This window comes from Trichoderma aggressivum (assembly GCF_033847375.1).
Source record: "Trichoderma aggressivum f. europaeum strain CBS 100526 chromosome Unknown scaffold_002, whole genome shotgun sequence".
Lineage (NCBI taxonomy): Eukaryota > Fungi > Ascomycota > Sordariomycetes > Hypocreales > Hypocreaceae > Trichoderma > Trichoderma aggressivum.
In genome coordinates, this window is record NW_026946368.1 from 242,616 (window position 1) to 268,446 (window position 25,831).

The 25,831-nt window shown below is 52.1% G+C and overlaps 7 protein-coding genes across 7 annotated transcripts; 5 read left to right on the forward strand and 2 right to left on the reverse strand.

Annotated features, from left to right (window-relative positions):
• Positions 1 to 308: 308 nt before the first annotated feature.
• On the forward strand, positions 309 to 2,740 carry Triagg1_885 (uncharacterized protein; the record flags this gene model as incomplete). The annotated part of the gene is made up of 3 exons (XM_062902328.1): positions 309 to 577; positions 620 to 1,020; positions 1,290 to 2,740. The coding sequence occupies 3 exons, from the start codon at positions 309 to 311 to the stop codon at positions 2,738 to 2,740; spliced, it is 2,121 nt and encodes a 706-aa protein (XP_062760109.1).
• Positions 2,741 to 4,269: 1,529 nt separating this feature from the next.
• Triagg1_886 (uncharacterized protein) lies at positions 4,270 to 5,181 on the reverse strand (the record flags this gene model as incomplete). The annotated part of the gene is made up of 1 exon (XM_062902339.1): positions 4,270 to 5,181. One exon carries the CDS (start codon positions 5,179 to 5,181, stop codon positions 4,270 to 4,272), a length of 912 nt encoding a protein of 303 aa, XP_062760110.1.
• A 2,140-nt stretch (positions 5,182 to 7,321) lies between these two features.
• Positions 7,322 to 9,202, forward strand: Triagg1_887 (uncharacterized protein; the record flags this gene model as incomplete). The annotated part of the gene is made up of 2 exons (XM_062902351.1): positions 7,322 to 7,437; positions 7,564 to 9,202. The coding sequence occupies 2 exons, from the start codon at positions 7,322 to 7,324 to the stop codon at positions 9,200 to 9,202; spliced, it is 1,755 nt and encodes a 584-aa protein (XP_062760111.1).
• A 1,020-nt stretch (positions 9,203 to 10,222) lies between these two features.
• On the forward strand, positions 10,223 to 14,445 carry Triagg1_888 (CAZyme family AA4; the record flags this gene model as incomplete). Its single annotated transcript, XM_062902362.1, has 7 exons — positions 10,223 to 10,499; positions 10,573 to 11,844; positions 11,904 to 11,998; positions 12,059 to 12,139; positions 12,207 to 12,295; positions 12,663 to 12,898; positions 12,962 to 14,445. 7 exons carry the CDS (start codon positions 10,223 to 10,225, stop codon positions 14,443 to 14,445), a joined length of 3,534 nt encoding a protein of 1,177 aa, XP_062760112.1.
• A 926-nt stretch (positions 14,446 to 15,371) lies between these two features.
• Positions 15,372 to 16,229, reverse strand: Triagg1_889 (uncharacterized protein; the record flags this gene model as incomplete). Its single annotated transcript, XM_062902373.1, has 1 exon — positions 15,372 to 16,229. The coding sequence occupies one exon, from the start codon at positions 16,227 to 16,229 to the stop codon at positions 15,372 to 15,374; it is 858 nt and encodes a 285-aa protein (XP_062760113.1).
• Positions 16,230 to 18,719: 2,490 nt separating this feature from the next.
• On the forward strand, positions 18,720 to 20,579 carry Triagg1_890 (uncharacterized protein; the record flags this gene model as incomplete). Its single annotated transcript, XM_062902384.1, has 1 exon — positions 18,720 to 20,579. One exon carries the CDS (start codon positions 18,720 to 18,722, stop codon positions 20,577 to 20,579), a length of 1,860 nt encoding a protein of 619 aa, XP_062760114.1.
• Positions 20,580 to 21,569: 990 nt separating this feature from the next.
• On the forward strand, positions 21,570 to 25,128 carry Triagg1_891 (uncharacterized protein; the record flags this gene model as incomplete). Its single annotated transcript, XM_062902395.1, has 2 exons — positions 21,570 to 22,013; positions 22,102 to 25,128. 2 exons carry the CDS (start codon positions 21,570 to 21,572, stop codon positions 25,126 to 25,128), a joined length of 3,471 nt encoding a protein of 1,156 aa, XP_062760115.1.
• Between the last annotated feature and the right edge of the window lie 703 nt (positions 25,129 to 25,831).

The following is a 25,831-nucleotide window of genomic DNA, read 5'->3' on the forward strand; positions in this document are numbered from 1 at the left end:
TCTCGTTGCTGGAAATAGTGCCTCCATCCCCTGCCCGCCCTCCCCACAGCTATCGCTACGGGCCAGGGTCTGTTGGCCCGGCGGAACGTCTGGAAACGCTGTCGAAGGCGGCCCCCCGGCCCTGGCGCTGGTGCTCGCCGCTTTCTGTCGCGTCCACGTGCCGCCGGGAGAGACAGATTGATTGATTAATTGAGGCTGGGGGAGATGACGAGGAAGAAGAGGGCTTGGGGCCACGGAGGATCGCTGTAAGTCGTAATTGTCATCATTGTAACCGTTCGTGTTAGCGGTTGTTGTAACTGCTGTGTTGAATGACACCAGACGCTCCCGTCGAGGCGTTGCCGTGCCCCGAAACGGACCATCTCGAGTCGCCTGGCCGGAGCAACTGGAACCGTTTTCTGGGCCCGAAATGCGACAGCAACAATGACAAGACAAGAACGAGACACCCAACCCATCAGATCCATCCGTTTTCGACTCGACCAACCTCGAACGTGTCCAAGTCCAAGCATAAGTCGCCACCAAACCAACACCGCCGTGGCCGCAAGCACCGCGCCGTCGTAATCAGACCCCGGCCTGTGCTGTAGGAGTATTATAGTAGCTAGCGCTAGCCCCCTCTTTCCAGGCCCTTACCGACAGTGCCAGTGCCCGCCATCAGCGCCGCATCCAGCGCCTGCGACGGTGCCTGTTCAGGTCCTTTTAGAGGCAATCCATCCCCCTCCTCCCCCCCCGGACCACCGCTCATCCTCGGCCTCACCATCCCAAGCAGCATCACCAAACCTCGCCCCTTTCCCTTGACGGCCCCGTTTCCTCCTTTTCCCCCTCCAACCCCCGGCCAGTTCACCAAAGGCGTTCGAAACCTGGTCGCCCTTTGCCTTGGGTCCTTTGGGGTGCGTTTCCGGGTGCCCAATGCGTACATCCGGTGGATCCTCGCTGTCCGCCGCCGTGTAACTCGTCCCCCCAAACCCATCTATTCTGCTCCATACAAAGTGCAAGGAACCACGGCAACAATGGCTTGCAGTCGGTGTAGGTAGATGCTACAGGAAACCCGACGAAACGAATCTCGGTGCTTTTCGACAGGGGGGGCCGCAGTGGGCTCGTCCAATCCAAATCCGAAACTTAAAACAAGAACCCAGAAGGAAGCCTATTCGAAACTTCATCCATTGATCCCTCTCGTTTGTTGCGTTTGTTGCGTTGCGTTGCGTTGCGTTGCTTGCCGTTGAGCTGCGGTTCGTTGCGTTGCGTCCACCTAATAATATACACCACATCATACAACACAACACGACACAACACAGCACAACTCACGCAGACACACACACACACACACACACACACACACACCCAGATGGCCATGGCTTCATTACAGCAGCAGACGCAGCCTTCGGGCCTGAGCAGCCATGGCAAGCTCACCAAGTCCCGCAGCCGCATCGTCGTCAAGCCCATCCTCAAGCGCCTGCACCACGTCCACTCCCACTCGGAGCGCAACTCGCTGGACCTCAACCGCGGCTGGGACGACCAGCCCGTGGCCACGACGCCCGAGCTCGAGTACAGCTCCTTCGACTTTGGCTCGCGCGATCTCGACGACCTGACCAGCGACCGCCGGCTGTACTCGAGCTACCCAGCTGCGCCAGCTGCCGGCGCAAAGCTCACCCGCGACGTCAGCTTCACCAAAGATGTCGGCCCTGTGGCGCCTGGCCTTGGCCGCGCAAACACCTTTTCCTCTCCCTCTCATGCGCGCTCGACCAGCGGCAACTCGGTCTCAGCCACTGCCGCCCGCATCGGATCCTTCATCCACCCTTCAAGGCAGATGCCCCGGACCTCGACGCCGCCTCTCAACTCATACGCCAACTCGGTGGTGTCGCTGGACAACGGCCTGACGGGCCAGCAGCGCGACTTGACAGCTGCCATCGCCGAGAGCGACAGCGGCGACAACGACGAGCTTGACTTTGAAGAGCCGCTGGCCTCGCCCACCTCTCTGCGTCTCTCTCAATCCGAGTCCAACCGCGCCGGCGCCACGGCGACAAAGAATCTCTCCTACTCCTCCAGCCTCAGGTCCAACTCGCCCAACTCAAAACCAACGGCCACTGGCCGCCCATCGCTGTCCGGAAGCCAGCGCACCAGCTCAGACGGCCCTTCAGTGAGGGCTGCCACCACTCGCTCCAACTCGGGCCCCTCTGTACAACGTCTCACCCAGGGCGCTGTGAATCACCAATCCGCCGCAAACGACGGCCCTTCCGTGCCATTGCTCATCTCTACCACGCAGCAAAAGACTGCCTCGAACCCCATCTGCTCCACAACACCCACATCCCCCTTCCGCGCTTCATTAGACATGAATGGTTTCCGCCTTCGCTCACGGAGCGAGATGGACACGTCTACCCGCCAGGAGCAGGTCCGCGAGGCCCGTCGCAAGTTCGAGGCCAAGGAGAAGGAGAAGGAGGAAAAGTACGCTCGTGAGCAGATCCGCAAGCGGGAGCGTGACGCCGCCAAGGAAGCCCACAAGAACGAGCGGGCGCAGGCTCAGAAGCGAAAGACCAGCTTCGGACACACCAGCACCCTCTCCAGCGCGAGAAACTCGTCCAGTGTCCGCGAAAAGACCGAGTCAGACCCGCTCAACGGAGGCCAGGCGCAGGAGCCGCAGTTCCAGGCCCCCTCCAGAAGCAAGACGGCCAAGCGCAGGACAAACAGCCTCTGGACCGCCTTCATCCTTTGGCTGAGAACCCGCCTTCTGAAGCTGGCCAGGCGATAGGAGAGCCAGAACCCTTTCAAGGCTTCTCAGAAGAGCAGTGACAAAGCGCAGGCTGCTTCCAATTCCAACTGCTACATTACATCAAACACCTACACTCAACGCGCACGAGTCCGTTCAACTACTGGACTCGATTAATCGGGTAGCCTACAGCTACCGAACACACGTTCTTCTACTACCTCGGCCACTCAAATGAGGACATGCATGCACCACACGTATGTGTGCATGTATAATTTCTTCTCCTTCGCCCTCATACCACTCATCATCAATCGATTTAGCGAATCATATGAAACTACTAGCGAGGTCGAGGTGCTGGATTTTGCCAACATCTCCATTATTTATGATTTTTTTTTTCACTTTTCTTTTTCTCTCTCACGGCCCTTTGATACAGATGGGGAGCAGCAGACCCCAGGCGAACGCAGCATCTGGCAATGCCGTTTATTATCTTTTTTTTTTTTGACGCGAATCACAATGCAAAACTTGTCTTTCTGCGAGGCGTTACGGAAACCGGAATAGTACAAGCATAGGGCGGAAATGTTTGACAGCTTTTTTTTTTCATTTAATCTCTCACTCACACACAATTGTTGAGTTTTGATGAAGTTTTTCTATACTCCACCCATTCGATTGGGTCACATTACGAATTGCATACAGGAGGAAATACACATTGTAAGGGGGCATGCTTTGGAGCGTTTAGACACAGGAAAGCAAAGTTTTTTCTTCTTTTCCTTGGGAGCCCAAGCAAAACAAACAAACAAACAAATTAACAAAACACGAATTTTTTTCACCCAAAAAAATTTGAATATCATGGACAGACTTTTTGGAGAGAGTAGGACGATTTTGGTCTTGTCCCAAAGGTGGCTTCTTGTTCGAGGATTGGTACGGATCGCTTGGGGAAGCGTCTTGGATTTGACGCTTTCGTGGGTTTTTTGGGGAGGAAGTTTTTTTGGCGGAGGTTGCGATGAGAGAGGAGGGCTTTTTCATAGAGGCAAGGGATCCGTACAATCTGTAGTTGTTTTAGGTGTAGTTGGTGTGGAATACGAACAAGTTGGCACTCAAAATCTTCTCTTCTCGCCTTTCGTGTTGCGTGTTTATTGTCTTTGTTGTTTTTGAAGCGGGAATGTGAGATGTCACATGTAGCAGGCTATTGGTTTCTTGGTGTTTTGTTTAAACGACAGGTCGTTCATGTTTACGGTGGAGTTGGCATCATTGTACATGGACGAGTGATGTGATTCGCTGGAAAGGGCTTTGCCTAAAGGGGATCACCAGGGGCGCAGCGATGATCTTGAGGTTTTGGAGCGTCCTTTTTTTTTGTGTGTGGTTGCACTCGGGGAATGTGGGTGGGCTGGTGGTGAAGGGGGGGGGGGGGGGAACGGTGAGGCTCGGTGAATGTCTGATGGTTTTTGCAGGTATCGTGTGATGTTATTCGATGTATTGTTGACATGGCTTACATACATGTACATATCATTATCATGTCTCTCTACCAAGACATTTGTCTCTTCTTTATACTTTTTGCATCCATTCACTCCCGTCATTCAAAGCTTCGATCTTGGCCTCACGTCCACCGCTGCCCACCAAGGATATCCCGGAGGAGCATTCTCATCAATGGTGTCCTTAAACTCGGGCTTTCTCTTGTGCAAAAAGCTCTCGATGCCCTCCCTCGCATCGTTGCTCCTGACCAGCGAGTAAAACATCTTGCTCTCCACCAGATGCGCCTCCTCGGGCGTCGCCGGCGCCCGATAGATCTGGTTCTTCATCACCGTGGCCGACACCATGCTCACGTTGGCGGCAATCTCGTCGGCAATCTTGAGCGCCGTGGGGAGCACCTGGTCCGGCTCGACGACCTCGCTGAAGAGCCCGTCGAAGAGCTTGTGGCCCGCGGGATAGACGCCGCCGGTGGTGGCCAGGTGCAGGGCCTTTGCGGTGCCGACGAGGCGGGGCAGGAAGAAGCTGCTGCAGGCCTCGAGGCAGAAGCCGCGCTGGCCAAAGACGAAGCCGACTTTTGCGTCCTTGCTGGCGACGCGGATGTTGGCGGGCAGCGTCATGGTGATGCCGACGCCGACGGCGGAGCCGTTGAGGGCGGCGACGACGGGTTTCGCGCAGCGGTGGATGGCGAGGCTGACCTGGCCGCCCTCGTCGCGGTGCTGGTCGGGCGAGGAGGAAGTTTGGCCGCCGGCGTTGAAGTCCATGCCGGCGCAGAAGATCTTGTTGTGCGGGTCGGACGAGGTGAAGACGATGGCCTTGACGCGGGGGTCGGACGAGAGCTGGTCGAAGGCGGCGATGAGGGACGTGGCCATTTCCTGGGTGAAGGCGTTGCGGGCGGCGGGACGGTGAAGCTTGAGGACGATGACGGGCGTGACGGTGGGGGAGGAGGCGGGGTGGTGGGAGAATTGGAGGGTGGGGAGGGTGAAGGTGTTGTAGCTGGAGGGAAGCTTGGAGGCGGCCATTGTGGTGATGGTGATGAGGTTCTCTGGATGGATGGTGTAGATGCGAGATGAAGGGGTCTTGGTGTTGAGGTCGATGGGAGGTTTGAGATGGCTCGATGGGGGTTGAGCGCGTGAAATGAGAATTATAATGGTTGTATGAGAGAGATTAGATAAGGCGCGAAGTGGAAGTCAATGGCGGATGAGATGAGGTGAGAGGTGAGATTCATCATCTTCTGTCGATGGATATTCGTCGTTGATACTCCGTACGCGAGAGCTCATGATGACCGTCTGCAACGCGTTTGCCGTGAACCTCGGCTCCCCACACTCTGCCGCTGCCGAACTAATGTCCTTTTGAGTCTAGCCTTGAATGTTGTACTTCGGTACTCGGGTAGGTCTCCACCAACTTTGGAGGGGCCTCGAAATTCGGATTAGTTTCGATCGAGTTTACCTAGTATGTTGCATGCTATTAGTGGGATTTTTAAGGTTTACGATTGGTATAAGTCGCTTTTGCGATGTGATGATGTGAGGCGGTTTGCGGGTGACTTGATTTAGCGAGGTAATTCGGTCCATCTTGCTGATGCAGCCGTATCACTAGTACAGATAGAACAGGTATATCTTCCTATCAACGAAGCTTCTGATTATGGAAAGATTAATAACCGAGCAGAGCTGATAATGCAGATTGGCTGTTAATGATAGCGTTTACTCCACCGCCATAGCTCAGGAAGAAAGAACTAGAGCCCATTAGAACATTCCATCTCAGGTAGTACAACGCTGCTGCTTCATACATGGTGAATACTGTAGGAATAGCGTTGACATTGTGTACTAGATCTGGAACCACGACACGACCTACCTAGTCCTGATACTTTCATGTTCCACCTTGAGATTGTGAAAAACTGTAAACCTATGGCCGCGTAATCAGAGCTTCTCTAGACACCGTACTACAATGCAATAAAACCCAAATCTGGGTGCGGGAGTAGAGTGACTCATTCAAGTATGAGAGCTGGTGGATTTAATTACTCGAGAGCGTTATCTAAGGGCATACTCCATACCTATCAAGTTCAATCTCGACAGTGAAGTATATCTGCAAAGTTAATGGAAGCCACAGCAGATCCATTCCGATAGACCTCGAGAATATGCCGAGAGCAAGAAACATGGCGTGGGCATTCTGGCCGATGTGGAAAACCTAATACTCTCTGCTTTGAAAGCTTGAAATGAGATAGCCGTGCGTCGAATCAGTTCATAAAGTTTAAGTGAGAACTATAAGAGTGAATCACTATCCCACCCAGTCTTTTCTTCTTCTTCCTCTTGTTGAAATCAAGGAAAGTGGACCATCGTCACACCATCTGGGAGCATTGTATGGGTCCCGATGTTGGTCATACTGCCTCTGCCTTTTCTTTGGTTCGTCTCTTGGGCCATGTTAATGCTGTTTTGCAGAATGTTTTCAACGAAAGCGAGGACTTGTCTTGGAGATCACATCTCTCATGATGGCAATGGTACCTGGGTGTGTGGTTCCCATGCAAGATGACGTGGGAGGCAGACGGCACGAGGGAAAACAAAGAGCTCGGCGAGTTGAGGAATGGGCTAATGATGGCACCAGGAAGTTGGCCGGCTGAATCGAATTCAGGTGGCAGGGAAATGCGATCAAGTTACACCGAGTTAGACAGAGCCACAACTGCCTAGTATAGGTGCTAACGATGAAAAAAGATGGGAAAGATGGAATTGGACCTCTTTGTGCTCCAGCCTCTTGCTGAGCTAGACAGCCTCGATTTCCCGATTAGCTGCCGCTAGTCTCGTGCGGTCCGATAGCGTCTAATCGATCGATATATTTGTCCTTTTCTCGTCCTGTGCTTTTTCGCCCTGATATCTTGTGGCTTGCTGCGTGGGGAAACACCATTCCCACTGTATTCATGCTTTGCTCCGAGACCTAAAAATAGCCCGATCCTGCTTACCTAACCGCTCTGTCTCGTGTGTTATAAAACGTGCCTGCTCCCCAGACCGGTTAGGCCTTCCAGATCAGCCAAAAGCCGGCCAGTATTTAGACCCTGAGATCCCAGATTCCTAGCGGCAGCGATCCCTCTCCACCGGGATTTTATCAACATACACATGCATCCAGCCGCTCTCTTCATCTTGTCTGGCATGCATCGCACGCATTTTCGTCGCCATGGTTTATGACTGGGAGAAGTACAAGGAAGTCATCTTCCAGCGGTTCATCAAAGATGGCTGGGATTTGCCACAGGTCATGAACCATCTGCGCAGCGAGTATAACTTCGAGCCCAAGTAAGCTGAGTCGGCGAGTCCAGTTCCTTCATCTACCACAGCGCCCTCTGCGTATCGTGGGTCGTCAAATTTCGTCTCGTCAATACGACGTGACCAATGGCAGTAGAGACTAACACCTTACTGTAGGAGACGATCATTGCAGGTTAAACTCTCGGATTGGGGCTATCTCAAGTCACTGCACAAAGTCAAGCCCGCCCTGTCGCTGGATCGGGTCACGGAGCTGTGGAATCAGAACTTGTCGTATCGAAAGATAACCCAACAGCTCCGACAAGAGAGCATTGAAGTGACTGAACGAGAAGTTACCAAATTTTGCAAGGCCAACGGGTTGTACAATGGTCAAGGGGCCAGAGCTAGGTCCAAGTCCATCCAAAGCGACATGTCACAGCTCTCGCCTTTGAGCTTCCCTGACGGCGCTTACTCGGAAGATGAATCCATGGTGCTTCGTCGCACTTCTTCTGCATCATCATCTGGGTATTTTTATCCAACATCTGGGGAATCTCGCCCTGCAAAGCGACCAAACAGGATCAAGGCGTCCCCTTTACGTCGTCGCAAGTCTGAAATGACTCTGACGGAGGCCAAAAGCATACTGGGAATAGACGAAGAACAAATTACGACACTCCGCGACACTTTTGCGGCTATCTGCAACGACAGTGGTATTCGCTCAAAATCCCACACAACGGGAAAATGGGAGGGAGCAATAACACAGCTGTTGCACCAGCACCCTGAATTGTACAAAAGAGTGTTAACGTTTCCTGAGAACATCGAGAGAAAGCGGAGAGCCTTGGATACCATATGCAGGAATTTTGCAAAGACGGAGCGTTTGGGGCCAAAGATGACGCAAACGGACGCCAAGAATGCCTTGGGGTTAAATCCTGAAGAGGCCAGGGAGGCACGAGAGATCTTGAGTAACTTTCTCAAAATGGGAGGGTTCGCCGATAAGCTCGCTGTGACTCCCACGACCGATAATTGGAAGGTGTTGATGGACCGCTGGGGCGCCCTGCACGACAAGATTGACAAGGCTTGGATCGAAGCACGCCAGGATCCAGACGGGAAGAAACAAAAGGCGTTGGCTGTGTTGTCGCGGGACGTCTTGAAGAGGCTCCGCGATGATCGCCCTTCTCGACAATCCAAAAAGGGGCGCTTCGATGAGATGGATACGCCAGACTCAAACCAGCCTCTTGTCGACAACACGGGCCAGGGCTTTTACACTGCGGAGATGGAAACCCAGTCACAGCAAAGTCCTCTGTCGTCCTTTGATGGAGCAGGCATGGAAGGTTATGCACCAATGAAGACGTTTGGCAATGTGGCTGAGAGTCCATATACTTTCCAGGCAACGTCGAGCCCTGACACCAGCGCCATGAGTCCTTATCTGCCGGTTCAGCCTGCGTTTGGGAATACAATGTTTCCCTTTCATACAACGCAGACACTGACTCCTCCCATGTTTGGTTTCCACGGGAACTCGAGCATGTCGTTGCCCGGGACGTCACAGTATCAGCCTCCGCCTCAGTCTCCGCTCCCCAGATTTGCGCACGCGAGCTTCACGGGTGCTCCCGATGCCACTCAGGCACATGGCAATGCGCCATTTCATGCCATAGCCTCAGGGCAGTGGAACGCCGTTGACGACACGCCTGGCCTGCTGGGGGGGCCACTCGACGGTGGCTCTGACGGTACCATGACGCTCGGTAACGGTCACGGTCACTTTGAACCCCATGCGTGGTCTCAGGCGTCCATGCATGGAACGATACCTGCATTTTGGCCACAGTAGGCTTGATGCTTCGTGGGATTTTGCTGGAGCGATCCAAGGAAAGAAATACACTGCTGCGACGCGTTGCTGAAGTGTTTGGTCTAAACTCGCCGGTCTACTTTGGCGCTGAGGCGGTACGTGGTTGGGGAGCTTGAATGGCCAGTTTTGTTGTTGCCAGCTTGGCTTGATATTGGGCATGGAGGATCGTCTGGGCAATGCCCCCCTTTGTCTGGGGGCGAGAAAATTGCCCTCATTCTTGTTTTTTCTTTCTTTCTTTCTTTCGCCTTTTCCATTTGCTTGTCGTTACATCTATCTTTTCTTCTTTTTTTTTTTTTATTTCTCGTTTCGTTTTGGGGATTTCTTCTTCATTCTGTTTCTTTATTTTGACTTATAATACATGCATGGATGACGGCAAAAGAGCTCCATGGACGATGTTAGAAGTCAAGACTGACTTGCCACTCCTTCTTCGGAGTGGACTCGGGATTGGCGTTTTGGTCAAGGAAGGCAAATACATGGCGTTGAGCAGGGTCTATGAATAATGTCTGCTATTCAAATATGCATGGCTACACCATAAAGGGCGGTTACGGGCGTTATGGGTTTGATTGGTTTTGGTATCCATGGATCTGGTATGGTATGGATGAGGTACTCGGAGTTACTCAAGCATTGCTAAGGGACATATGTTTACATTGGGCTGGGAGTTTGATTGGTTTTGCTTCTATACCCCTACAAGTTTTTAGCAATTCGTGAACAAACATTGAATTCTTTACTATCCTCATTCTCCGTCGTTGAAAGACTACCGTGAAATGCCGAATCTACATACTACTAATGTAATACAGATCCGCCGCTAACGTCTTCTGAGCACTGACAGACATGTTTGGCCCGCCCCCACCATTGCAAAAGCTAAGCTTCGCCTTTCGCAATCGCCATCAATCACTTCAATGCAACTCAACCGCACTGCGAATTGAGCGTCTGCCGTACTTTTGCGTGCTGCACCTGTCCCAGATCCAGGCCACGGGCCCATAGCATCGAGTTCGCAACCAAATGCTCAAGTGCGGTTCGGCAGCGCATCCATTGCGCCGCGCACAGGCTCTGCGGAGCTTGGCTGCGGTGCGACCCGGAGCAGCTGGGCGGCACTACGCAACAGAGATTGAGCCCAAGGCGCCGAGGCAGGGCAATGAGCAGAAGCTGGGGAGGTCGTTCCAGGGGCAGGTCATGGGCAGCATCGGGGCGCGTCTGAGGAGGGAGCGCGAGCAGCGCGAGCAGTACGAGAAGTGGAGGGACATGAACGATCCGGCGAGAAATTGGATGTTGACTTTCTGTATGTGACGGCCGCCGGCTGGCTCTTGCAGCCGTCTCCTGTCTCCATATGCTGACATTATTGGCGTCTTCAGTGTTCCTATCGAGCGTTGGCATTTCCTACTGGCTGGGCACCTACTGGCCGCGAGAACCCGAGCAGACCTCGACGTTGCCGTTATCCAAGACGAGACCACCGGCGCATAACGTCAAGCTGGAGAACATGCAGGCGGCATGGGCGGACTTTGTCAAGATTGTCGGAAAGGATAATGTCAGCACAGATGAGGACCAAATAAGTGCGCACGCCACGTCGGACTGGACGACGCACAAGGCCGGACCTGACGATCGTTCGTTCTGCGTGGTGTATCCCGGCTCAACGGAGGAGGTCTCGGAGGTTATGAAGATTTGCCACCAGAGGAAGATTCCGGTCTCTGCCTACAGTGGAGGAACCAGCATTGAGGGACAGTTTACGCCGACGAGGAAGGGCATTTCCATCGACTTTGGCCGAATGGACAAGGTTCTGGCCCTGCACGAGGATGATTTGGATGTGGTTGTTCAGCCTGCTGTTGGTTGGGAAGAGCTGAATAACGAGCTCGCAGAGAAGGGCTTGTTCTTCCCTCCGGACCCTGGCCCAGGAGCTATGATTGGAGGCATGGTTGGAACTGGATGCAGCGGCACCAATGCTTACAGATATGGCACCATGAGGGAATGGGTTCTTAGCTTGACGGTTGTCATGGCCGATGGCACCATTCTCAAGACTCGACAACGCCCTCGCAAGAGCTCTGCCGGATACGACCTTACGAAGCTCTTTATTGGATCTGAGGGCACCCTCGGTCTGGTGACGGAAGCTACGCTTAAGCTTACGGTTAAGCCTGAGTCCATGAGCGTTGCGGTGTGCTCGTTTCCCTCGATTCGCCACGCAGCCACCTGCGTGAGCAAAGTCGTCGGCAAGGGCATCCCCGTTGCGGCCGTGGAGATTTTGGACGACAACCAGATGAAGGTCATCAACCTATCCAAGACCACTTCTCGCACATGGGCCGAGGCCCCTACCTTGTTTTTCAAGTTTACCGGAACACCCAGCGGCGTCAAGGAGCAGATTGCGCAGGTCCAGGCGCTCGCCTCACAGGCCGGCAGCAAGTCATTCGAGTTTGCCAAGACGGAGGCCGAGCGCGACGAGCTGTGGAGCGCAAGAAAGGAAGCGCTCTGGAGCACCATGGCGGCGAAGAAGGAGGGCGATCGGGTCTGGACTGGAGATGTGGCTGTTCCGATGAGCAGGCTGCCGCAGTTGATTGAAGAGACCAAGGCGGATATTCAGAAGAGCGGGCTGTTTGCGTCGATTGTCGGGCATGTTGGGGACGGAAACTTCCACAGTGAGTTATATTCGACTGAATTCTTGAGTGAATGGAGCATATTTCTAACCGTCGAAAAGCCATTCTGCTGTACAACGACGCGCAGCGGAAAAAGGCCGAGGCGGTTGTTTCGCGGATGGTGAAGCGAGCGGTTGAGCTCGAGGGCACAGTTTCTGTAAGTCGGGAGCTACTTGACAAGAGAAGAAAAAACTTGAGATACTGATCTTCTTGACAGGGAGAACATGGCGTTGGTTTGGTCAAGAGAGACTACCTGCCTCATGAACTTGGGGAGACGACGGTGGATGCGATGCGCCAGGTAAATTGCATGAGTCACTCTCTTATACTCTTTATGTTTTCATGTGTATATTAACATGGGGATGTAGATTAAAAAGGCCTTTGATCCTCTGTGCTTGTTGAACTGCGACAAGGTTATCCGTATGCAGAAGCCCAAGAGCGGCGAGGTCAAGGAATGGTGAGTCTGTTGAGGTTGATATCACGAGGCCCCCGCCCTTCATGGAAAACTGTACTGTACTATATAACGTGTATTTAAAAACCAAAATCATCACCTTTATTGGACGAGAGACGCAATGCAAAGTGTCTGCTCTCTGTCTCAGTTCTATATGGGCAAATCACAATTCAGACGCATTCAAGTCACAAGCAACAGGCCAAAAGCATCAAATGGCTTATCTAATCTCGCGCCCCACGCTATGCCGTCATCGGCGCAATCACACGCTGCTGGTCCCTGCGCCAACTCCAAGCTCGTGACATTGCCAGCTGCTGGACGGCCCCAAATCAGCAACATTCCAGCGCCTCTTGGACCTTCATAACTGCTGCATAAGCAAATATTCCCGAAATCACCGTGCTGTCGACGATTGCTTTTGTATCATCTTCACCCCCAAACAGCTCAACAAAAGACCGACGATTGATATCCCGCCCCGCCATACATTCGTGCAGGAGTGTTGTCACTGCGCTTCCAACCCCGCTGACCCCCTGGGTCTTGTCGCGTCTTCATCATCTCTCTCCATGTCGCTCTTTACCGCACAGCTTCATCCCGGACGGGCTCTCGGGTTCTTCAGTAAGCAGAATCTCACCTAGACTCCAAAACTCTGTTGAAATCCGGACTCACCACGTCTGCTAGCCCTTGGCGCGTCCCTCCACGATGTCCTGACCCGGGTCAAGGCAGAACCGCAAGCGTTCCCGAAGCTCGAAGTCCTCTACTCCCGAGACCAGCCCGTCACCGAACCGGTATGCGTCGTGCTGCCCCAAAACGGCATCAGGCTGCGGTTCGACGGCCCTGAGCAGCGCCTCCGCCTGATCGAAGTCATCGACTTTACAAAGAGCCACATCACCTTTAAGGATCGGGATCTGGTACGGCCAGCCGGCGCCGCTGCTCCCGAAGTGCCGGGCGAGTCATCGGCGGGACCTACCTTTCGGCACATTTACCATCGGCTGCTGGGACCGACCTATGCAGGCGAGTTCATTCCTCCGGCGGCATCTCAGGGCAACGGAACGTATGTCTTGTCGTATCCCGGCGTGGCCTTTAACTTCTCCGTGCCGACCTCTGTATATTCGGCCGACAAAGACGTTGTTTCGCTACTTTCTGCCTCTTCATCGCAGATTGCGACTTCTATGGCTGTGTTTAGTGGTAATTCCTGGGCGGAAGTGCGGCCGACGCTGTGGACGGAGGTTCTGCCTAGCGTCAAGGTGACTTCAACTATACCTCGTGGGAAGGACGTTTACCCTGACGAGGTATCCTTGATTCGACTTCACGGCGGGGGCAAGATACAGCTATTTCGGAAATGGACGGCGAGCTCTTTCTGGATCATCCTTGGTGAGACCACGCCGCAGGATCTCGTGGCAGAACTTGGGCCGCCGAATGCGATATACCGTAAGAATGATCAGAAGATGGTCATTCACAAGATGCGAGCCGCTAGTAATACGCACGGCCGCCCTAATGTGAAGGACCTGGGCCGGCCGGATGAGTCGACGGATACGGACCAGTCGTCTATGCATACTGGCTCAGACGAATCGGATAACGAGGCCGCAGTAGAAGACGAAGGGGGGGATAATGCATCCGGAGAGTGTTTCTACAACTACTTCTATCTTGGCTTTGACATTCTCATGTCTACGCCCGTACCCCCTTCGAGCCTACCACCAGGAGAGACACAAGTGCCGGATGATATTGGTAACGGAATCAAGACCCATGCTCCCGATCGACTAGTTGCGACGAAACTGGTGCTCCACGGCAACATCCCCGGCTCCTACGAATTCAACCGCCATCGACGATGTCGCTGGGAGATTAGCTACCTGGATGACCTGGCCAGTGATGGTGGCCCCGTCAGCTCCGAGATGGAATTCAAGACGATAGAGAATCTCATGAGCAGGAAATGGGAGGGCGCCTACCCCACAGACAAGACTCAGCCGCGGCAAGGGGGTATGGTCCTGAACCGTGGCTGGGGCGACAGCCCAGGCAGCAGTTGCGAGTTTCTCGGCGGTTGGGAAGAGAGCGGCGCGAGGAGGCCGGAGGCAAATGGCGATTCTACGACGACGCTGTATGGCTTCCCTGGAATGGTTTTTGAAGTGTTGAGGAATGACTATGTTAACACGTTGACGGTGTTTTGAGTTTTGGGACACTCAAGGGGGGGTTTACGGGGGATGAATGGGGAAGGGTTGGGGGGGTTTTGCATACTAATCATTCTGACGAGAGCGAATTTTTTTTTTGGCAATTCTGAGGCTTGCCGTTTTGTTATTATTATTTGGGATGTTAGTTGGGTGTTTTTGGGTTGGGATATCATACATGGCATTGTGTTAACGAGCTTTAACCTTGGATTCATTATTCATAGTTTTTTGTGCTCTTAATACAGACGGAATTACAACTTAGCTTCAGTCATACTTAGACTGACTGAGGTATGTTTCTAAACTTATGTGCTGCAGTACCTTATATAGCGAATTCCGTGATCTGTAATGTTTAGTTTGGCGAATTGTTGCTGATTGAATTGAGATAAGACCTGAGTCTAGATACTGCGCCAAAGTCTAGGACATGGTTCCTTACTGAACAAGCAGTCCACGGCTAATCGGGCCTTTCACATTACTCAGTATAGACACAACTCCTATACTACAATCCTTTGTAGACATTGGCTGTCTCGTATTGCTGGTTATAAACACAACTCCTATACTACAGTTACTTTGCAGACTATGATTCATCCCGTAAGAAATCCTTATTGTTCGGCCAGGGGTCCGCTGTCAATGACACTCCATCGGCTGAACAGAAAAGCGGTGCTATTCATAGTTCATGTCATCATTTAGACATGTATTCTTCTCAGATCGGCCTAGAGGCTGCCATCTCGGAATTATCGGCGTTGTTAAAACCCCCTATAATGACTTGCTACACGCAGATTAGTTGAGTAACCCTGCCTTGTGTTAAGAACGAATCGTATTTTTGGAGGTCATTTAGATGTTGGTGTTTGTGTGTTGTATTGCTCGCATAACTCCGATCCATTGCGTTTCCATCGGTTCAGTCAAACTACCTGGTCGATTATTCGGCATATCTAGCCTTTCCTTTTCGGAGACATATTCTGTTGTTGCGGGCCATGTGTTTTCACATCATTTGACACAGGTTCCGTGTCCCAATTTAGTCCTTTCGGGAGAATCATGCCGGCACCCTGATGATTTGCTGCGTATCGGGCTGCAGTGTCTGCAAGGCAATTGCCTTTCACTTGAGAGTGGCCTGGAACCCAGCGCAATTCAAGTTGGACTCCATTGCCGTAGAAGTATTGTGACATGGTCATGATATGGTGTAGAAGGGGGTCGCAGATTAATCGGGCATCGGCGACGGCGCCCTCTCGAAGCTTGCATATCTTTTGCAGCGCGCTTATGCAATCGCTGAATATTGTCACTTTGGACCACCTGGCCTTTCCATTGGAGTGTTTTCTGTTGTCGTCCAGGTAAAGTGCCCTCTCTGTCATGGCAATTGTCAAAGCATGTGCAATGGCAGCAAGCTCGGTGAAGACAGTGTCTCGACCTCGGCTGGCTGGGGTAAAGTATTTAATGTTCCAGTGTTCGTCTCTCTTAGTTTTGTAGACAACAGCGGCACCGGATGGAATGATTGAGGTATGCTCGGCGGTTGGTGGCGTTGAACTTGGTTTGGGATTTACGGTAGAAGAGCCGTCTGAATAGAAAACGCGATGACGGCGGCCGAAATTGCAACTGAAAATATTCCGTGCCGTAGCAAGAGCAAATTTCCTCGAGGGTAGGTTTGCTTTCAAGGGTATGACGATGTTGGCGCAGAATCTGAATTCGTGGGCAGCATTGAGTTTGGTTATTTCTTTACTAAAGTCGAGCACTTTGTTGACGCTGCTTATATAGCGAGCGTTTTCATGTGCGATGATTCTCTCTTTTTTGCCCATATTATCTTTTAGAGCTAGAGCTTTTGTATCGCTGCGTAATAAAGGTGATAGAAAAAGATGGAATAGACTGATCCGAGAGCAGACATAAGAGGAGCAACGATAGCTCTATGCGAAGGCGATTTTGATAAGCTTCTTCTTTCAAGACAATCTTTTGCTGCCATGAGCCTCACCTTGATAGTGTTGATCAAGTATCTTTGCATGATTTCTGTTGGCTACGGATACTTGTTGATTACTTGGATCTAATTTTTTAGTTGCTTGGTGAAGATGAGATGGCCAAGTAAATGTGACGTTTGGCATTTGACTTCCTTTCTACGCCACTGACTTGAGTCTTTCATCATATTAAGTTCTGTATTGCATCAACTGCTCTCTGGCAGAGTAAGTTCGCAGCCTATCAGAAGTCTATCAAGACATATCATTACGTGCTACTGCTATGGTGCTAAGGCAATATGAAGTAGAAAGAGAGCAATAACGAGTCTTGTAATGAAGTACACCAAAACCAAACGCAAAGAATCGAGATCGGGGAATACGCCGTATTCACGCATTCTCGGTACGTACCTGCGATAGCCGAACGGAACAATTCCTTCCCACGTCGGTGAATGGCGGCCCAAGGAGCTAATTGTGGAGTGCCTGCCTCGCCGTAATGGTCATTAGAGCTGGCTTTGCTCAATATGGGCAGGTGCTCCTCCGTGCTAAGATGCTAATAAGATGCCAAGCAACCAAGGTAGGCACTACGGTAGGTTCCGATGGCGCTCCTTCCTGCTGCACCTGATTGATAAATGCGCGAGGGGATGGATGTGAATGGAAGGAACCTTTAATTTATTAGTCAGTACAGATGCAGATGCAAAACGAAAACGAGTGGCGAGCGTGAAGCCACGTTCCGAGCATTCTCTGGATCCGGGAATTCTTCCGGGTTGCCTCTCTGACAGCGCAGCGGCCAAAACACCTTCCGCAAAGCAAATGCAGAAAATTCAGATCAAATGCTACTCTGTTTACATGTATCTACAGCGGCTTGGCTTCCCCATTATTATGGATCTAGCCTAGGCGGGAGCGAAGAAAAAAGAACCTGAACAGGCAAAAGAGTGCCGCGCGGGGCAGCAGTTTTTGTGGGCTCTTCAAAACTCTGACTCTGACGGGGTCCATCCAGCCAGCGCAAAGGGGGAGGGCGAGTGTGTGATTGATGATGGGATGTGATGTGGTGATGCGGCTTGGGTGAATGATGGTTTGCTCCGAGGTAAGTGGTTTTGCCGAGGGGGGGTTCTCAAGCTTGAACTCTTGTTGATTCCTGGATTTTCTACAGCGTCTCGTGCAGTCGGATGTCAATCAACAACTGGATCCCAAGACAAGATAGAAATCACCACCATAGGGCGCGCGTGGTAGTCCATTTTAACTCGCCTTCGCTGTTCGGAGTTGTGCAATCACCGGGGGGAAAGATGCACCTACAACACTAGCCCCTCGAGCTCACCAGCCATCGGCCAGTATCAAAGGGGAAGCAAAAAGAACCTTGAAACCAATTTATTGCCGAATCCTTTAAATCCAGCTCACTAGCTGCCGCCATTGGCCTATCTCACCAGCCCAATGCTGGCACCCGCTCTCGGCCGATGCCCTGCAGGTCGGTATGAAGCCTCGCCCCCACCACAGGGAAAAAGGTCCAACACCCGGGCAGTGTGGCCGGAAGGCGTCTTTTGCGGTGAGGAACGGGCCATTACGAGTAGTATTACGAATACAGCACGCACATCCTGGGGTCGGAAAGGGCAAACATCGTACCAATCGGCCGTGACGGAGGCACGCGCCAAGCGCAGGCGGCAACTACGGGCGCCATGGACGGCGATACACGGGTCCTGAGCTCGCACGAGGCTGATCTTGGCGATATTTTCATCTTCAGGCCGGGCATTAACAAGCAATCCTATTCATTGTCGATTCTCCCAGCGTCCATTTTCGAGGCCTAAATCCTGCGCTTGTCCCGTGCCGGGTTCCGGGAATCGGCCCAAGCCCACGCCGAACTCGAGCAGCCCACTCTTCGTACATACGAAGTACGAAAACAACGGCGTAGAAGTGGGCCGGCCGACGAGCTGTAGCATTTCTCTCTGGCTCTCGCTTGATTACAAACGTGGATGCTTGACGCATTTCGACGTTCCTTTCTCACCTTCTCTGCCGGGGAGGGGAGACTATCGGAGCGCTACCTTTCTATATAGTAATAGTGTCCCCCGTCGACAACCATCCCTTCTGCCCATGCTCTTTAGGCTTTTCTTCATCTTTCGCCTTCCCCTATCCTTCTCAACTTCTCTCCTTTGTCTTGCTGCAGCTGCTGCCAAGGCAAGGCAAGGACCTGGATTTTTCTGCTCCCAAGCAGAGAGCTAAGAAAGAGAGAATCCGAGACAAAGTCGCCACGAGGAGTTGGCGTCCGCTCGCCACGCGAAAGCTCCACCAAAAAGTCTCAGCCGCCGAACCCTAACCCGTCGACCGTGTCTCACAAGCCGTCGACGCCTCACTATGGCTGTTGAACAAGCCACAACGCCGGATAGGCGCACCAGCTCGGATGATACAGTCAATCCTGCGCGCAGCACAGATGGCGAGATCAAAGCCATTGAGGCTGGCCTCGGAGTCGACAAGGAGCTCGGGGAGAGCAACATTGGCATTACAACGCTGGAAAAGGATGATACGGCTTCAGCATCGGCTTCAATAACAGCTCCGGCCGCCGAAGGACCTCCGGCGCAAGGGCCACCCGCAGACGAGCCGGAAGCTGGCCGGACCAATGTCGAGACGTTTCTCGTCATCTTTGCCCTGTGTTTGGCGCTTTTCCTGGCTGCTCTTGACATGACCATCATCACCACTGCCATCCCGACCATCTCCAACCACTTTGGTTCCAGTGCTGGCTACATCTGGATCGGAAGCGCCTACCTACTCGGCAACGCTGCGTTCGTGCCCACATGGGGCAAGATTTCCGACATCTTCGGCCGCAAGCCCACCCTCATCGTTAGTGTCACCATCTTCTGGATCGGATCGCTACTATGCGCTGTCAGTACCAGCATGGGCATGCTCATTGCTGCTCGTGCCATCCAGGGCGTCGGAGGTGGTGGTACCATCGTCCTTCCCAACATCTGCATCTCCGATCTCTTCTCTATGCGCAAGCGAGGCATGTACTTTGGTATCCTTGGCATGGTTTGGGCCCTGGCCTCAGCCATTGGACCCATCCTCGGCGGTGTCTTCACCAGCAAGGTCTCATGGCGCTGGTGCTTCTACATCAACCTACCTTTGGGCGGCGTTGGTCTGCTCATCCTCATCTTCGTGCTCAAGCTGCACAACCCTCGCACGCCAGTCAAGCAAGGATTGGCTGCCATTGACTGGGTTGGCAACGTCCTCATCATTGGCGGCACGCTTATGCTGCTCTTTGGACTCGAGTTTGGCGGCGTTCAGTTCCCCTGGGACTCCGCTGCCGTCATCTGCCTCATCGTCTTTGGCTTCGTCACCATTGCCCTCTTCGGCATCTATGAGAACCGAGTGGCCAAGTTCCCCGTGATGCCTACTCGACTTTTCCGTGACAGGACAAGCATTGCCGCCTACGGCCTGTCCATCATGCACGCCATGACCTTTATGTCTGGCAGCTACTGGCTTCCCCTCTACTTCCAGGCCGTCTTGGGTGCCACATCGCTTCTCTCTGGTGTCTACATCTTGCCCTATGTCCTGGCCTTGTCCTTTACATCTGCCCTCACAGGTGTATTTATCAAGAAGACGGGCAACTACCAGATTCCCATCGTTTCTGGACTGTTTATCATGACCATAGGCTTTGGTCTCTTCATTGACCTTGGGGCCAGGGCTAACTGGGCCAAGATCATCATCTTCCAGATCATTGCCGGTATTGGCGTTGGTCCCAACTTCCAGTCACCTCTCATTGCCCTGCAAACCAACGTTGAACCCCGCGATATTGGAGCCGCGACTGCCAGCTTCCAGTTCCTCCGTCAACTTGGAACGTCTACTTCGGTTGTCATTGGCGGTGTCATCTTCGACAATGAGATGCAGAAGCAGCAAGCCTTTCTCCAACGAGAGCTCGGACCCGAGTTGGCCGCCAGATTTTCCGGCTCCGAGGCTGCGTCAAGTGTATTCCTGATTGCCAGCCTCGACGGCCATCAGCGAGAGGTGGCTCAGACAGCCTACTGGAACGCTATGCAAAAGATGTTCATCGCTTATACCTGCTTCGTTTCCTTGGGTCTCTTCATCAGCCTCTTTGTCAAGCAGAAGACTCTCAGCAAGCAGCACACAGAGCACAAGACAGGCCTCGCATCTCTCAAGCAGAGGGAAGAGACAAAGAAGAAGCAACCCGACGTTGAGAAGGGCGCCGAGGCTACGCAGTGAAAGGGGTCGTTCGATAACAACAACAAAAGTTTTAATTTCTCGCTTATTTTCATTGGTTTACGGCGTTGATGACATGATTGGGAACGGAAGGACGCATGAAGAAGATATCCAGCATTTCAGAGATAGATATTCTCATCAATTGATGAGGTTTAGCATACTTCTTCTCTTTAGCTACATTGTTCATACGCTTTAGATTTTGTTTATAGTTGGAGGTCACTACTCACTACTTACGACGCTAATAACAGACGCACCATTGATGATACGGATTACGGAGTGCATGTCTCATTCTATCCAAGACAAACTGCTTTATTCTTCTGGTGTGAATCCATGACAGCTCGATCTTGAATGACATAATCGTTAAATCTCACACCGTTGCTGTGGCGACGGCCACCCAAGGTCCACCCCTGCCTGTCGTTGTTGTGCTAGGTACCAAGTACCAAACAATAGAGGCATTTAAGCGTATAATGCCTGTATTTCTACTTTCAGCAACTTCAGATTTTTTACGGAGCCCAATTCTGTACCAACCCAAAGCTGCTTCTTACAAGCAGCTCTACCTGTGTGTGTATTTCCGTAAACAGGTCTTTTTCAATAGTGATACCCTGGCTACTCCTGCACATGTCCACATCTCGCACAGATCTTTTTCCAGGCCCCTCCTCACTAATAAAGAAGAATTGAATCTGGTCTCCGTCTCTCGATTTTTCAAGAGTAATTAAATGCGAACTCTCAGCTCTCCCTTTGTGGGTTTCATGCGCTCTGACCAGGAGGTACTCCAGACTTGAGGTACCTTGGTACCTCCTAATCGCCCAGGGCTCCACCGCTATCCCCGCCTAAGGAATTATTATCAACAACAACACTCTCGCCATATACATACACATCCTTAGAGAAAGAAAGAAAAAACAACGAAGGCTACCTATCGGCAGTGGTGGTCATACCGCCGTCAGCATGGCTCACCTTCGAACACGTTCCGATCGAGATCCTACTCGGCCTACCATGAGCTCGTCGAGCATACGAACAGGCGCCGGCATGCGAGGCAGCACGCGTCCGGGCAGCGCCAGACCTTCCAACGCCGCAGCAAATCGACACCTGGGCGCCGCGTCGCGGGCTGACCGGTCGAGCGCCATGTCCCCCGCGGACCCGGCGGCGGCGGGTGGGACGAAGCGCAAGGAGCGCGACTTTGAGGCCGACGTGGTGGTGGGCGGAGGCGAGGAGACAAACATCAACGTCGTGGTACGGTGTCGCGGGCGCAGCCAGCGGGAGGTCAAGGAGAACAGCGCCGTGGTGGTGAATTCGGACGGCGTCAAGGGGAAGGTGATTGAGCTGTCGATGGGGGCCAACGCGCTGAGCAACAAGACGTACAGCTTCGACCGCGTGTTCTCGCCTGCCGCTGACCAGTCCATGGTGTTTGATGACACGGTGAAACCTATTCTGGAAGAGGTTGGTTTTCCTGCGCAGTTCGCTCCTGATCTGATTTCGGCAGTGGCATACACTCTCTCATATCGGCATGTGCTAATGAAATGGCCAGATGCTCGCAGGTTACAACTGCACGATATTTGCCTATGGCCAGACGGGGACAGGCAAGACTTACACAATGTCGGGAGACATGTCAGATACGCTGGGCATGCTCTCTGACGAGGCCGGCATCATTCCCCGCGTCCTGCAGCAGCTGTTTAATAAACTCGAGATCGAAGGTAGCGACAATTGCGTCAAGTGCTCTTTCATCGAGCTGTACAACGAGGACCTCCGAGATTTACTCTCTGCCGACGAAAACGCAAAGCTAAAGATTTTCGACGACGCCTCAAGACGAGGCCACGCAACCACACTTGTTCAAGGCATGGAGGAGAAGCACATCAAGAACGCTGCCGAGGGAATCAAGGTGCTCCAGGAGGGTAGCCTGAAGCGCCAGGTAGCAGCGACCAAGTGCAACGACCTGAGTTCTCGAGGCCATACCGTCTTCACGATTACGGCATATGTCAAAAAGCCCAACGACCAAGGGGTGGAGGAGCTTGTCAGCGCTGGCAAGTTGAATCTGGTGGATTTGGCTGGGAGCGAAAACATTCAGAGATCAGGCGCAGAGAATAAGCGAGCCACCGAAGCTGGCTTGATCAACAAGTCGCTGCTCACTTTGGGGCGAGTCATCAATGCTCTGGTGGATCGCAGCCCTCATATTCCCTACCGAGAGTCCAAATTGACCCGACTTTTGCAAGATTCGCTTGGTGGCCGAACAAAAACATGCGTCATTGCCACCATTTCTCCCTCAAAAAGCAACCTCGAAGAAACGATATCCACACTCGAATACGCATTCCGCGCGAAGAATATCCGGAACAAGCCTCAGCTTCATATGATGACGAAGAAGATGCTTCTTAAAGACTTTACTCTTGAAATTGAGAAGCTGAAGAGTGAATTGATATCTACACGACAACGCAACGGCGTTTACCTTTCCAACGACATGTACGAGGAGATGACTGCACAGAGCGAATCAAGGAGGATTGTATTGGAGGAACAGAGTGCGCGGCTCGAGACATTAGAAACAAATCTACGGAACAAGGTCCAGGAGCTCTTTTCCCTCAACATTACGTTCATGGGCATGAAGAAGGAGAACGAAGCCACCAAGGCACAGCTGGAAGATACTCAAGGCGTCCTCGATCAAACCGACATTATCCTCTCAGCGACTCGTCAGACGTTGGCAGAAGAGACGGAACTCCGCAAGGCTCACGAGGAGACGGAGGAGAAGCTGACGGAAATCGGCAGTGTGCTGATTGACAAGCTGCAGAAGACGGTCAAAGACGTCAATGGGCTACACGCAAAAAACAAGCGTAAATCGGACCTACACTTGTTGAACCGGACGGCTTGGAACTCATCCCAGTCTCAGGTTGCTGAGATAACATCAATGGTGGAGCGACGGGTCCGCGTCTTCCAGCAGGAGCAGCAAGAACAAATCTTGAGCGTATCAAGACGAATGGAGACGTTTGTGGAAGAAGAGCTACAGAAGCTGTCTGCTACACAAAACTTCATGGACGAGAACTTTGAAACCTTTGCGGAGTCCAAGAGACAGCTCTTGGAGCAGAAGCAACGATCCAAGGAAGACATGGACGAGGTGTTGGAAGAAATCAAAGAGATTCGTGACAACGTCAAGGAGCGGGTCAGCGAAAGTCTTCAGGCCATCGCACATGCCGCGGAGAAGATTGCAGGGGACGTGTTGAGCGAAATGTCAGGCTTCCACGAACAACTCCATACTTCGTACTCCTCCTTGGGCAAGGATTTCAAGTCCATCTTTGAAGATCTCGTCCGGCATATCACCACCCAGCGCTGTGAGTCTGACAACCTGAGGCGACAGTTGCAAAGTGCCACCAATACTATTATGCTCCAGAATGCCAGTATCTCGACTCGCATGCAAGAGGCGTTGGAAGAAGAGAGGCGGCAAGGGGCTGAGGAACGCCAAAAGCTTTTGGCCCAAATCTCGGCCCTGATCACGACCCAAGCCGAAGCACAGGAAAACCGGTTCGCGGATAGGACCTTGCAGATGCAGAAGAACATGGCCGACTACAATACGTCTCTCGAGGGAGCCATTACCCAGCACGGCCAAGGCATGGATGCCTGGGACCAAAAGGAGGTTGAGCTGTTGGAGGAAGTCAAGAAGTCGCGCGATCAGATCAAGACAAAGTTGAAAGACGACTGGAACGCGGCAGAGGAACGCAGCACGTCCATACGAACCACAGCGAACCAAGTGCATGCTGAGACCGTGCGCGTGGTGGGTGTTCAGATTGATGATTTGGACATCCAGATGGAAGCTATGGACGACTTTGTGGCTCGTGCCAAGTCTGAGAGCAACGCCCATCATGACACGCATTCGCAATCCCTCCAGGCTCTGTACAACACGGTGGATCAGTCATTTGGCAATATCTCTACTCACTTCAAGACCACGTTTGATCGCGTCAAGAACCTCGGCGAGGTCATGGACCTTGACGCCAGCGATCTGCACGACAGCCTTGAGCCTCTGACTAGTCAAATATGCCAACCACTATCGGGCCTGCGCGACCAGATTGGCAAGACGGCACTCCAGGATTATCGGCCCACTGGAGAAACACCTCAGAAGGCACAGTACCAGTTCCCCACGAATTTGCCTCGTACCCATACACAAGACGCCATCCTTTCGAAGCTTGATGAAGACCTTTCTGGCCTAACCGAGGCCGAAGAGGATGATGCCGACGACAATACGATTGTCTTTACCGACCTGGACGCCCCTTCAAGGAAGACTAGCAAGACAAGCACACCAGAACGTCCATCGATTGAGAGCACCTCAGATAGGAGTGCGAGCCTGCGCGAAGTCAACCCCAACGTGTCAACGAGTCTCTCCGCCAGCGGTATTTCCTTTGAACCCCGCTCAAGCACCATGTCCCTCGCATCGGATAACTCGCTGTTCAAGCGCAGCGCCCGTCCCGCGCGAGCGAGTCTAGGGAAGCATAATAAGGTTGGCGAGGGGCGTGAAAATTTACCCCTGACGGCTTTAGCGGAGAGTATGGCTAGAAGAAAGAGCCCGCGGATAAATTAAAACACAAAAAATGAGAAAAGAAAAGAAAAGAAACAAAAGACGTCAAACTAAGATTTGGTATAATGACTTGGTTAGACAAAAAAAAAACGATTTGGCCTTGTTGTTTTATGTTGACTTTTACGCGGAAGGGGAGGGAATCTGATTTGCCTACATTTGCAAGCGATGTATGTATGCGTGTTCACGCATCCATTGCCCCTTTTTACCATCATCATTGTATTGTCTTCCAAGGAGGGAAGGGGAGGGGGGGAATCACGGAGTTTTTAGGTCGGTCATGAGCGGTGTAAAGCGCAATCTTGTTTTTTCTTTTGTCGGCTATACAATACTAGCCTTGGGTTGGATTCCAGCTTCTCTGGGAAAGGGTTGGTTGGGTACTTATGGGTGGTTTTTTCGTCTTGTTTTTGTTATTGTCCAGTCATGGACGATGGATGGATTGGGGTGGGCTGGGTATCCTGATTTTTTTCATATTCATGATGTTTGTGTTTAGGGTTATTGAGCATTTGATACCCGATTGTGTTTTGTTCCCTTTATTTCCATCTTATTTTAGTCTTGGTTTCTAGATATTAACATGATGAAGATAAAATTTCTTATTAAATAATATAAGAAATTATAAACAATTATATGAAATTGAGGTTTACTTGTTACCAATGTTTTTTTTTTCAAAACAAATTTTTTTATCATGTATTAAAATATAAATGAATAAAGC